This window comes from Clinocottus analis, unplaced genomic scaffold (assembly GCF_023055335.1).
Source record: "Clinocottus analis isolate CAN_PGR_092001 unplaced genomic scaffold, fCliAna1.0.p SCAF_7, whole genome shotgun sequence".
Classification (NCBI taxonomy): Eukaryota; Metazoa; Chordata; class Actinopteri; order Perciformes; family Cottidae; genus Clinocottus; species Clinocottus analis.
The window spans coordinates 21,932,801-21,945,850 of record NW_027176229.1 but is presented as its reverse complement, the minus strand read 5'-3'; the positions used below and the strand labels follow the sequence as shown (position 1 = coordinate 21,945,850).

General features: G+C 44.2%; 1 protein-coding gene across 2 annotated transcripts in view; it reads right to left on the bottom strand.

Annotated features, from left to right (window-relative positions):
* LOC137778903 (ADP-ribosylation factor-like protein 15) overlaps window positions 1-8,186 on the bottom strand; it is an 87,643-nt gene extending 79,457 nt beyond the window's left edge. Inside the window, exon 1 of one of the 2 annotated variants that reach the window (XM_068566261.1) lies at window positions 7,513-8,186. In XM_068566261.1, coding sequence (XP_068422362.1) covers window positions 7,513-7,524 — 12 coding nt within the window. In that variant the 5' untranslated portion in view covers window positions 7,525-8,186. Of the gene's footprint in view, window positions 1-1,962; window positions 2,029-7,512 lie in introns of those variants that run through there. The other variant, XM_068566262.1, reaches the window with a different exon arrangement.
* Between the last annotated feature and the right edge of the window lie 4,864 nt (window positions 8,187-13,050).

The window sequence follows — 13,050 nt, the reverse complement described above, 5'->3', positions numbered from 1 at the left end:
GTGCCCTGAATGGCTCCAGCACCCTGCAAGGACAGGGTCCAGAGAGCAGTAGCTATGGCACCCACAGCACGCGTGCCCTCATACGAATGCACCTGCTACCTGTGCTCTGGGAACTAAATAAATACATGAAAAACATCTGATGTACGCTGCATCAGGTGTTAGATAATGCAAACACAAGGAGATCAAAGGGGATATTTGTTTAAAGGGACAGTTCACCCCAAAATCAATCCCTGCTTTTCTTTAGTCAACCTGTTTTGGTGCAAGTTTCCTGGATTTGGCGAGATATGAATGCATGCATACATACATGCATACATGCATACATACATGCATACATACATGCATACATACGGTCCTTAATCTTGAGAGGAAAGAGGCAGACATCTCCACAACAACTCTTCCAAGCTTAGCAACTTATACCGGAACAATCTTGATTGATAAATAGCACGACGGGTAAAACAAAAAAAAGAAGAAAAAAAAATATTGAGTGATTTGATTTATTTAAAGCTGCGTTTCATCTTTTTCCCGGTCCAACATTCAGAAAAATAAATTGCCATTTAACATAAATGTAAATGCTTAAACAGTGCTATAATTATAATATTTAATAATGTTAATTATAATATCTTGCTACGGTCCCGAGTCATGAACAGCACTGATATCGGCTACACGCTGCTACATGCTGCTATCGGCTACATGCTGCTATCGGCTACACGCTGCTATCGGCTACACGCTGCTATCGGCTACACGCGGCTATCGGCTACACGCTGCTATCGGCTACACGCTGCTACATGCTGCTATCGGCTACACGCTGCTACATGCTGCTTTCGGCTACATGCTGTTGCACGCTGCTACATGCTGCTGCACGCTGCTACATGCTGCTATCGGCTACACGCTGCTATACACTGCTACATGCTGCTATACGCTGCTACATGCTGCTATTGGCTACACGCTGCTATACACTGCCACATGCCGTTATCAGCTACACGCTGCAATCAGTTACACACTGCTATTAGCTACATGCTGCTATCGGCTACACAAACACAAACCTCCTCTTCAACAGAGGAACTGGTTTCTGCGACCTTCAACTGCAGGAAACGTCACACACACACACACACACACACACACACACACACGAAGGAGGAGAGCAGCAGAGATGGCTTACTGTTAAAACAAGCGGTCTTATTTAGAGCATAAGCCTGTTGATGTTCGCGCTTCACCAGCTGGTCAGCCAGTAACAGACGAGCTGACGCTACGCAACGTGAGTCATCGGCTGTGGTTAACAAGCAACCGCTTTAAACACTCACACACGGTGCAAAATAAATACACAAAATAAGAAAAGCAGCAATTTGCATTAAAGGGAATTGTTCCTTTCAACAACATGTTGACTGTGCATTTAACGTAGAGCGGGCACGACACGCACGGCTTCCTTCATAACTGCACTGTACTTTAGACCTGACTGTCTGAACTACAACCACTGATGACCAGGCCAGTTGCTAGGAGCTGTGGGGGGAGAGGGGGTGTGAGAGAGAGAGAAAGAGAGAGAGAGAGAGAGAGAGATCAGACGCTAATCCATCTCGGAGTAGAAAAGGCAGTTTCCTCTGACAACACAAACAAAGACGTGGGTTTCCGTTTCCATCCCTTCCACCTGTTCCACCTCAATATCGCGTCTCGACACCCTTAAGAAACGGAGCGCTCTCCCTCTCTCTCCCTCTCTCCATCGCTCCCTCTCTCCATCGCTCCCTCTCTCCATCGCTCCCTCTCTCCATCGCTCCCTCTCTCCATCCGGAAAGAGAGCGGCAGCAGCCACTGTTGCTCGGGTTCTGTGCATCTGAGGAAAGACTGAAACTAACAAGAGTTCCATCCAGCGCACACGCACACACACAAATGCATACACACACACACACACACACACAGACACACACACACACACACACAAACACATGCACACACACGCCGCGTCCTCACCGTGTAAAACCCGATCCTGCACAGGGCGAGTGAGAGCTGCAGGTGCTCCGACATTGTGCTCGGCGACGAGCGTGACACCCTCCTCCCCCTCCCCCCCTCCAGCCGAGCCTCTGGAGTGATGGATGGATGGAAGGAGGATCTGAGCACAACATTGTCAGGTCAACAACATGAGTCCAGCCTCCCTCCCTCTCTCCCTCCCTCCCTCCCTCCTTCCCTCTCTCAGCAGTCAATATCCACAAGCCGTGTCTTTCTTCTTTACAGAGGGGTTATGCAAGCGCCCGGATGAGCCTGAATGAAGGCTGTGTCTTGCGTTTAGTCATCGCAGGTCATTCATGGAAAGATAACACACACAAAAAAAAACATATATATATATATAGAATAATAAATAACCGACTATTGACGCGAGGATCAGCGGACAAACACGAGCTTGAGATTAGTTTGTGGGGATCTATCGTTTCTCTACGCAGAGATTAAGGGCTCACTGGCAACGAGGGATCCAGAAAGAGACTACAAATTGGATTAGTCACTATTACCCACACACACACACACACACACACACAATGTGTGGTTGCGAGCTTTGTGAAGTATTGGGGTGTAAAAAAAAAAAGGAATCGACCGCAGGAGCTCACTGGCGGATCGCTGTCACACACACACACACACACGCACACACACAGCAGGTATAACACAATGAGTCGCCTGCTGAAGAATAAAAGAACTATTTCAGGTTACAAAAAGATGCTAGAAACTAAGACCACCCGGTTGTCACTCAAACCTCAAAAACCTCTGGGTCTGAAGCCGAGCACCTGATGTCTGGTTTGCTTAGGGGCCAGAGAGACCTGCCGGGTTGGAAGGGTTTAGTGAACTTGAGAAACAAGAGCTTTAAAAATATCAAACCGAAGAAGAAAAAGAAGAACAAATACAGCTCAGTTTTGCCAATAAAAGCAGCAGTAGCTCCAAAAGTAGCGACACCAAGGCCTTCAGGCCTCCCTACAAAGAAAACACCCCCAAAATGATCATTTTGAAGGTAAGAAACTGTGATGCTACCAGCTGGCCGAAGGGTACACCGACGAGCAATGAGCGCGGGCAGAATATACAAACAAAGGCCAGCGGGTGGCCCGTCCAATCAGAACGTCCGGGGTCGACTGACGGGGGTCAGAGCATTTGATTCATTGATTTAATGTCGCAGTGAAAAGAAGTTTTTCTGCAAAAAATTACCAACCCTGCCTTTAAAATCCGTCTTTTTCTCACTTCACATAAAGTTAGCAGTGGAATAAAATGCCTCTCTGTGCCGGTCTACAGCTCCACGGTTTGCTCACTGTGAAAACCTCGACTCACCGGTGAAGCTCCCGTTACCAAAAACAACTGCATGTTGCTTTCGTGGACCCGACCCACAACTCTTCCACTACAAGAAACAAAAAGACAACCGAACCCTCCACCTATCAGATATCGTATTTGTTTTTCTACTGAGGAAGAGCAACGAGGGCGGTTTGGCACCTGGGAGAAAGTAAAGGGAAAAGCAATACATATATATGAATATATAAAAACTAGTTCACGAGTGCCTCTTTAGAGCAACGACTTGATAGAAGGTGGAACTCTTATTGTAATTCTGTGTGTAAGCAAAATAAAAAAAAGCTTTTCATTGTTATTGGTAAGAAAGAGACTACATAAAGACGTATTATTGTTATGTAACAATGAAGATATTTGTATTGTCATATGCACAGTTCTTTAAAATCTTGAATTTAATCCTTAATGCAAGAAGAAGAAGAAGAAGAAGAAGAAGAAGAAGAAGAAGAAGAAGAAGAAGAAGAAGAAGAAGAAGAAGAAGAAGCACAAGAAGAAGAAGAAGAAGAAGAAGAAGAAGTTTGTAGATGGTCACTTTGAAGCCTTGAGTCCGGCGATTACGCAGTCGCCATCTTAGAAGAAAAAAGTCAACAAAGAAGAAGAAGAAGAAGAAGAAGAAGAAAGTGCTTGATCACAGCAGGTTTAACATCGGGGACGGGGCCTTCGGGAATGCCGCCGAGCGACTTCGTAAAAGCGATCCAACACACCTGGAGGCTTTGCACATTAAAAAAAAAAGAAAAAAGGGGAAAGTAAACATCAATTCACATCCACTCAGATCGAGTACACCTGCTCTCGCCTCTGGTTTCAGGAAACGATTGTCCAATTATTACATTGAGTTCAAAGCGCACACATTGTTGAAAGGTTTGCCTGCACTCTTATCTGTACACAGAGGGGTCAGGGTTTTTTTGTTGTTTGCCTCTGAGGTAAAAAAAAAAAAAAAAAAAGCTCTGCGTGGTGTGGCCAGCGGTCAGACGGGGGTGGAGTAACACCGCCTAACACGCTGGATTCACAAGCTGCCAAGAAGAAAACGAAGCCTCTTCCATTGCTCTTGCTCTCCCCGCCGTGTGCCCTTGGACGGGAGATCTGCTCCGGTGCCAAAAAACAAACACACACACACACACACACACACACACACAGCTTCTGCTAATGCAATTTATTGCCACGGAGAGGTGTGACCCTGGTGCCAACTTGGTAAACCTAAAAACCATCAGCACCTTCATCGCTTCCTATGTCTGTCTCTCTCTCAGGCAACAGTCCGCCTCTGTTCAGCCCGCTATCAAATAATTTAAAAAACAAACTATAAGCTGCTCATTTTCTATGGAACAACACAAACATCCTGTTAACTCCTTTAAGCTCCTGGCACCGAGAGCTGAAACGCTCTCTGCAGGACGACGGCAATCCTCAGAGGCAATCTCATTTTTGGGGGAGGTGAGGTGGAAATACTCACTTCCCTGTTCCTGTTCGGGAATGTGTCTTTGTCACGGCAAAGCTCCGAGGCTGAATATGACTGATTTTATTTATTTATTTAAAAATACTTCTGGGCCTTTTCAGTGAGATCCCTCCTGCTGTGATCATGATGCGTCAAGCATCGGGCATATATATATATATATATATATATATATATATATATATATATATATATATATATATATATATATGAACATCCAAATGCGATGACGCCTTCAGCTTCTAAAAATCACTTGGTTTTAAGTTTTAGAAAGCAGACAGGTGGCAGCTAGCTTGGGTAAAAAAAAAAACAACATACACACACACACAAAAAAGCAGGTGTTTGGTTGTTTTGGCCCAACAGAAGTATTAATAGTAATGACAGCTGAATAACCACAGCAGGCTGCGGAAATGTTTTCACTTTTTTAGTGTTTTGTCGCTACAAAAAACAAGAGACCAAAACAGCCGGCTGACAACGTGAACGTCAAAGTTGAACTGCAGAGGAAATTCACTTAGTTTGGGAGTCGTCTCATCATAATACAGCAGTTAATAAAGTTATGCATTTACTTGGAAGAAGGCTTTTTGGGCCGCGTCCCTGAATGTTATTCATTCACTCGCATTTGTTCACAGCGGAGGACGGAAGAGAGGATGAGTGGAGGCGTGTTATCCGTCACACACCCATCATCACCATATGGTTTCAGGTCAATGCCCGGTGGAGGCCGTCGCTCCATCTCTGGCATGATAAATTCTACATTAAATTTCTAGAGGGGGTTTTAGTCACTCGTGTGTAGCGTGAATAAATAGCTGCTAGTCTCTGAATGCGTAGCAAAGTAAAGCCTCTGGAGAGGAATGCTGTATGTTCTTTTTTAAATTGAAAAAACAGAGCCAATAGTTTGGTTTTCTCAGATTCAAACGCTTTACAACACTTCCAATGTGTCCCGTCTGCTGAGTGCCGCAGCAAAGCGAGGCTCTCAGCGTTGGTTTCATTTCTAATTCGGTCCGGGCCGTGTCGTAGCAACGGCTAGCACCAAATTCCTCAGTCTGTGCTGCCGTTTTGTGAAGTTTTAACACTGTACTGACACCGTGCAGGAGTTTGGTGCCGGGGTTTAGTTACCAGAAGAAAAGAAAAATAAGGAATCCACCAGGAAACCGGATCTCTGGCACAGTCCCAATTCAAACCAGTTTATTTTAGGTCGAACCGGATCGAACCTAAAAAAGTACGAACTGGCTGTGTGACAATTGATTTATAGGGAAGACGTGGACATAGTCTTTGCCTGTGTGTGTAGGGGGGGTTGTGTGTGTGTGTGTCAGGTCTCCAGTGAAGCACAGCAGGGCTATGGAGGCCCGGCGCTCATGACCTCAGAAGACAGCCGAGCACACAGAGTTACAGCTGTGCTTTCCACAGAAACACTGGGCTTGTCAGGACATATTTATTTGTAAATATGTATTTATTTATTAGGTTTTTTTTCTTTAAGCTTATTGTAATTCTTTGTGTGAGGAGGATCCAGAAACTGTTAACTGTGCATATGATAATACAATACTTAAATGTAATCTTCAAAGCAAGTAAAGCTGGAAAATGCTTATTTCTTCCCTGCAATGTTGTAGCTTATTGTATTTAACCAGAAGAAGAAGAAGAAATAGAAGCAATAGAAGAAGAAGAAAAAGAAGAAGAAGAAGAAGAAGAAGAAGAAGAAGAAGAAGAAGAAGAAGAAGAAGAAGATGTTGTGTCAGGAGCGTGAACCCTCTGGACGGCGAGGCCTTGTGTTTACCTTTTGTTACCGACCACTTTTCCATGAGCGTGTACCTGAGGTTACACAATAACCTGTGTGAGCTGTGAATGAGACACTTTTGGATGCGCTGGACAGTTCATAATTACCAAAGCAAAACGTCTTCTGGCCGGACTTTGCAATCTAGACTTAAGATTGCAAAACCCACCCCCACACCCACACCAGAGTTCAAAGCTCTTTTTTAGGACCCACGTCTTGGGAGGCCTTGTTTATAAACCAGCTGATAACACTGGGAGGGCGAGTTCCACTGCATTTCCCACTGTCCCTCTTGTTGTCCCTCCCTGCACGCACACACGCACACACACACACACACACACACACACACACACACACTCCTGCTCGTGAGGCAACAGGACAATGTCTGTGTGCGGGTTGCTTCATAAATTCACAGGGAAAACATTCGGTTGCAGCTTCCTCTCCATTGTTGCACTGTACTCTGTACTCTGTACTCTTTTTTGCAGCAGCACCCATCCCACCCTTAAAAAGTGGGCAAAGCCCCCCCCCACCCACCCTCACCCCCTCACCCCCATCCCCCTCCAGTCAGTGGTCTGGACTGTGCTAATTCTTTGGTTCACAGGTATTACAAGTATGCAGGAGGTTGGGGGGGAAGGGGTGTCTTGCTTCCTATGACCTCTTGACCGCCCCTCCTGACCACAACCAATGAAACAGCCCGTTATGTTACGTCACGTTAGCTGCCACGCAAGCGTGACGTCATTCAGCTGCACGGCGCTCGTGAGGGCGTCAAGCTAGCTATGTGGCTAGTTTTTTGCGTCGCTTCCTTCCCACCCACCCCCGGTGTAAACAGACCGGAAACATTAGCATAACACAACAACCGGGGAACAACCAGTGCACACACGTTGTCACGCACCACCTGGGTGACATCCCCGTCATGGTTAACCGGCCAGAAAACACACACACACACCACACAACACACACATACACGTAGCACCGCGACATTTCCATTCAAAAGACTTACCAGATAATCCATGTACTATCGCTGACCAGGCACAGCAGCGCGAACTGGCGTTGTTGTGGTGGTTGTCGTTATTGTTGTTAATCCCGTGTGTGTGTGTCTGTTTTGTGTTGCTTCAGCTGCAAAAGGGGGGTTCGAGGACACGTCGCTTTGTATTCCCCGCCTTTCGACAGTCAACCAAACAATGACACACACAAAAAAAGAAACCCCAGCCCTCGGTGGGTGTGAAGGAGAGGGCTCCTCGCCGTCTTCTTCTTCGCTTTTCCAAAAAAAAAAAAAAACACAACGACAAAACCCCCAAAAAACAGGAGCCGTTGGAGCACAAAGCAGCGAGTCCGCTCGGGACGACGAGGCCAGCTGCTGCGCGCGCGCCCCCCCTCTCTTCTGACTGCACGAGCCCCTCGTCAGCCGCCGGTCCACTTCCAGTGTTGGTTCGTGTGTTTGTGTACGTGTGTTCCTTTTGTTGTTGTTTTTTGCTGTCACACAATATCAGTTGAGTGGTTTTGGTTTGAGGAAACCAGCGAAGCCCCACGCCGCGACGTCACGCGCGTCGCTCCTCTGCGCACGTCGCGTGGTCACGTGACCAAACACATGGAGGGCTATTTTCATTGTGAGGAGGAACCGGCTTTCTGCGAGAGAAACGGGCTCTGTCTGCCACTGCAGTAAGTCTTCGTCTTCTTCTATTTCTTCTTCTACTACTACTTTTTCTTCTTCTATTTCTTCTTCTTCTTCTTCTATTTCTTCTTCTTCTATTTCTTCTTCTTCTATTTCTTCTTCTTCTACTACTTTTTCTTCTTCTATTTCTTGTTCTTCTTCTTCTATTTCTTGTTCTTCTATTTCTTGTTCTTCTTCTTCTTCTTCTTCTTCTATTTCTTCTTCTTCTTCTTCTTCTTCTACTACTTTTTCTTCTTCTTCTTCTTCTCCTTCTTCTCCTTCTTCTTCTTCTTCATGGCGGGTGACAAACAGCTTTCGGGTGCATTACCGCCCCCCCCACTAATCTGGAGTGTGGACTAAGGAAAGTAACTTTCTTTTAGTACAAACATACAAACCAAACGAACACAAAATGTAAAATGCTAATTAAAAAAAAGATTATATCCTATCACATTATATTGATTGGTCTTGTTGACTCTAAATATTTCAGCAGAATTTCCCTCTTTCGCATCTCTCTTAGACCATTTTTTATTGGTCAAATAAATGAACAAAGCAGAAAGCACAGATGTCAAAATGCAATAAAACACGGTAGAATAAACATATTTTATATCAAATAAAAGAAATACATTTTCAGTTACAACCATTTAAAATAGATGTGTACAATGTTGTTTTTCTACAATTATTCACAGAAGTTGTTACAAAATAATTTCACCTCATTTTCCCACTTCCCAATCACAGTTTCTTTTCTTTTTCTATTTGTAACATGCAAACCAGACTCAAGACTCCATCTCCTGCGCCTTCACGGTCATGCAGTTGTAGTTTGCACTCGCCATTGTCAAGCTTTAAGGTGCACACAATGCAACAGAGCTTTGTGCATTAGACAGTATACAATGAGGGAAAGAGCAGGAGGTGTATGTGCGTGTCTGTGTGTGTGTGGTGACACATTAAGTACAACCCACAGTTCAAAGGCTGGAGGCTTGACCTCAGACGTTACAGACAGAAGTCAGTGGATAGAGGGAGGACGAACACTAAACCACGCTGTGATGCGTCATGTGGGTCACCCTGGATGTGCTTCCAGTGAGCGCTGTGCTGTGTGTTTGTTTTCTTTCTCCCAAAAGACCCACATGAAAGAATACTTTACGCTAAAAAAAAGGCCTCACCTCATTAACAGTCTGCACAAAGCCTCCCCTTCTGACTTGGAAAGCTGTCACGCACTAGATGGAGCCGGATTCACAGGATACAAATGAGCACAGTGGGAAGCAAACAGACACACACAAAGAACAATGAGATGGTGTCATCCTGATTAAAGATGGGGAGTGTGAACCACAAGTCTGCGAGCGCCTTTTTTTTTTGTCATACTTTTTTTTAATCATAATTATAATTTAATTTTTTTGTCGACTTTTTTTTGTTGTACTTTATTTTTGTCATAATTATGAACTCTTTTTTTGTCGACTTTTTTGTTGTCATAATTATGACTTTTTTTTCAAAAATCAAAAACAACCACAAGGGGGCGTCATCTACCAGATTAAAGGACACACACCGTTGTGGTCGACTTTTCTTTTTTTTGTTATAATTATGATTTTTTTTTTGTTGTAGACTTTTTTTTTGGCATCCTTTTTTTGGCATAATTCTGAATTTTTTTTTGTCAAATTTTTCCTCCTCGAGGGAAAAAATATATAAAAAATCAAAAACAACCACAATGGGCGACATCTACCAGTGTAAAGGACACACACCGTCCTGGTCGACTTTTCTTTTTTTTTGTTATAATTCTGATTTTTTTTCATACTTTTTTTTGTTGTTGTCATAATTATGATTTTTTTTTTTTGTCGTCATAATTATGACTTTTTTGTGGCGGAAATGGGCTTCCATAAATTTTCCTCCTCGAGGGAAAAAATATAGAGAAAATCAAAAACAACCACCAGGAGGCGCCATCTACCAGAGTAAAGGACACACACACCGTACTCACACAGCAGGACGCCAACAGATACAAACAACTTCATCAGAGTATAAATACACAATTTATAAGGAATCCATGTCACCTTCACCACACGTTCACGTTTAGTGTTTTAAAGCAGTGCTTTACACTTCAGAGCATCTCATGGTAGTTTAATGACGGGACGGACCAGCTGCTCACGTGAAGATACACAACTACTACAACCTGAATGTGTGTGTTACTACCTGGCGGAGATGGTTCAACATGTTATTGTGTTCTTAATGTTTCTGTACTACCTTGCTGCATGAAGAATATCCTCCAGTGGAATAAAGAGCTCAACAGCATTCGTGCAACACACACGCACACAGACGGACGTATTATTATTGATTGTGTAGTTCTTTGCAGCTACACATATTTCTTTGCTGGCTGTCATGGAGGAGACCGAGCCGACGCTCTCGTCCGGGACAGAATCCTGAAGGATCGATAGACGCGTACGCGGGTTTCCAGATCGCTCGTTTACAGACGATTCATGACTCACCGGAGGACCGGAATAGAGTCCTTTATACGTGAGTGCTGCTCTGCCTCGAGGTAACAGGGAGCCAGCGAGTGTGTGATGTCAGCGGGGTCTGGTTTTTATTGGTATGACGGAAGATGACGAGGCCTGGAACCCAACATCCAACATCCAACATCCAACATCCAACGACAACCGTCTCCAGCAGCTGCATTCGTCTCTTTGATAGCGTTCCTGTGACGGCCTATATGTATCCAGTACTACTCAGAGTACATTGTAAGCTGTACTTGAACCATTCGGAGTAAATGCATGGTTTTGGTCTCTTTTGAAAGGTAACACTCTGACGCTTTCCCTCCTCAATAGTCAGAATCACTTCACGTGCTGCTGACACCGAGTTACATAAGTTTGAACACACTAAAGTATAAGGTTTTTATTCCCGCCTGAGCATTTCTTTGTGAATAGATGCCAGCAGATGAGTATGAATGGGACGTATGAAGTGGAAAACACAATGGGATCATAGCAGGAAGTCTTATCTAGTCAAATATCAATCCCACAGAAAATTAATATTTTACACGTTTTTCTTAAATGTCGAGGCGTTTTTTTTTTTTGCCATTTCGAGACCTTGGCGGACCTTCAAAAGGTTTGCTGAAGCACACGGTGGACTCCCACGTGGTCTTTTTTTTCTCCATTTGCATTCTTCTGTAAGGATATGTTTTTGGAAGAAGAAGTTGCGATCGGCCCGCTCAAGTTTTGTGAATAACGCCGCGCGACAGCCGGCCTGAGCAAGAGGCGCCAACAGCCGACTGCCGCCTCATACTTCAGTACACATTTGAGGCACCGCAGCGCCGGCACGGATCAGCGGTTCTCCAAACCGGGCCGGAGCCACCGCCGAGGACACCCGAGGGGTCACGGCGTCCACTCGGCCTTTTCCTGGGGGTCGCGGGGTCGCTTCAGCGGCTAATGAGCACGCTGCGTCCTGCAGTTGAGGACGCCGGAGGCCGTGAAGGCTCCAGCAGAGTAAATCAAATTACAAAAAGGTAATTGTTTAAATAGCATTCAGGCGTTAACGTGCGGGGGTGAAAGATAGTTTTAATTTACAGAACATTTAATGAAATGAAATCAATTCATGTAAAAAAACAAAATGTCATTGGTATTTTTTGGAGATCGAAGCAACTTGTTAGTTTACGTGCAACTTTACAGACTCTTTGCTTTCGTACATGTCTTTATTTTCTTTATAACTTTTCACAGAATTACAACATACTTTACTCAAGATGCCCGGGAGGTACAAGCGTTGCCTTCAAAGTTTTGCTTTTGTAAAAATGGAAAACTATGAGTCAGAAAACACGATCTTCAGCCTCTTTATTTTGAGCAGGTTTAGTCGTCAACATATTTATTTATTTATTTTTATGTATAATCTTAATCTGAAAAATAGTTAGGTTCAAGATAAATGTGGTGGACTACAAAAGTAGTTTTGTATTATATTTTCCCTGAAATCTTGTGAAATATAAATATCTAATAGTCATTTCTCAATGTTGTAAATGTAGAAAACAACTCTTTCTCCATTGGAATGTAACTAAGTACATTTAATAAAGTGCAACATTAAATATAATAATATATAATATTGATATATATATATATATATATATATATATATATATATATATATATATATATATATATATATATATATATAGGAAATCAATCCAAGTGCACTTAAGATGCATTGTGGAGGTAAATACTTTTTTTTCACTGCACTTTGTGTCGTTGGTTGTGGATATCTTTAGTTACTTGGTACTTTGCAGAAATTAATTACTAATACAAAACCAATAAATGATGATGCATTCCTATAGATTAAAACTACCCATTATACCCATGACTGGGCCAAGAGTAGCTCCGCCTCCATATTTGCAGCCTTAAAGCGACAGTACACATGAACGTGTCAATCATTATTATACAACAATACAAAGACCATAGACAATAATACAATGACCATATGTTTTGTGTGCGTGTGTGTGTGTGTGTGTGTGTGTGTGTGTGTGTGTGTGTGTGTGTGTGTGTGTGTGTGTGTGTGTGTGTGTGTGTGTGTGTGTGGCAGAGCCCTGTGCTCCACGTGCTTCAGTATTTAGGCAAATGCAGCAAACCGGTCCTCACAGGGCAACCAGGCTGGCGTGGCACGCGTTGGTCATCGCGTACCTGTGTTGTGTTGATTATTGTGTATCCGTGTAGTGTTGTTGTTGTGGGGTGTGACACGCTCACCACGCAGCAACAGCCTGGACAGCGCTCCGCTCCTGTCGTCGCGCTCGCTTGCGGCTTGACTCGTGTTGTCTGGGCGGATTGCGGCACCTCGGAGCTCCGCCCTCGACTACCCAGCCTGGGCCGGCGCGCGGGCTCGCTGCGCAGCCAGCGGCGCGCGAGGGCAGAAGCGTCCGACACGGATCAGAGAGGG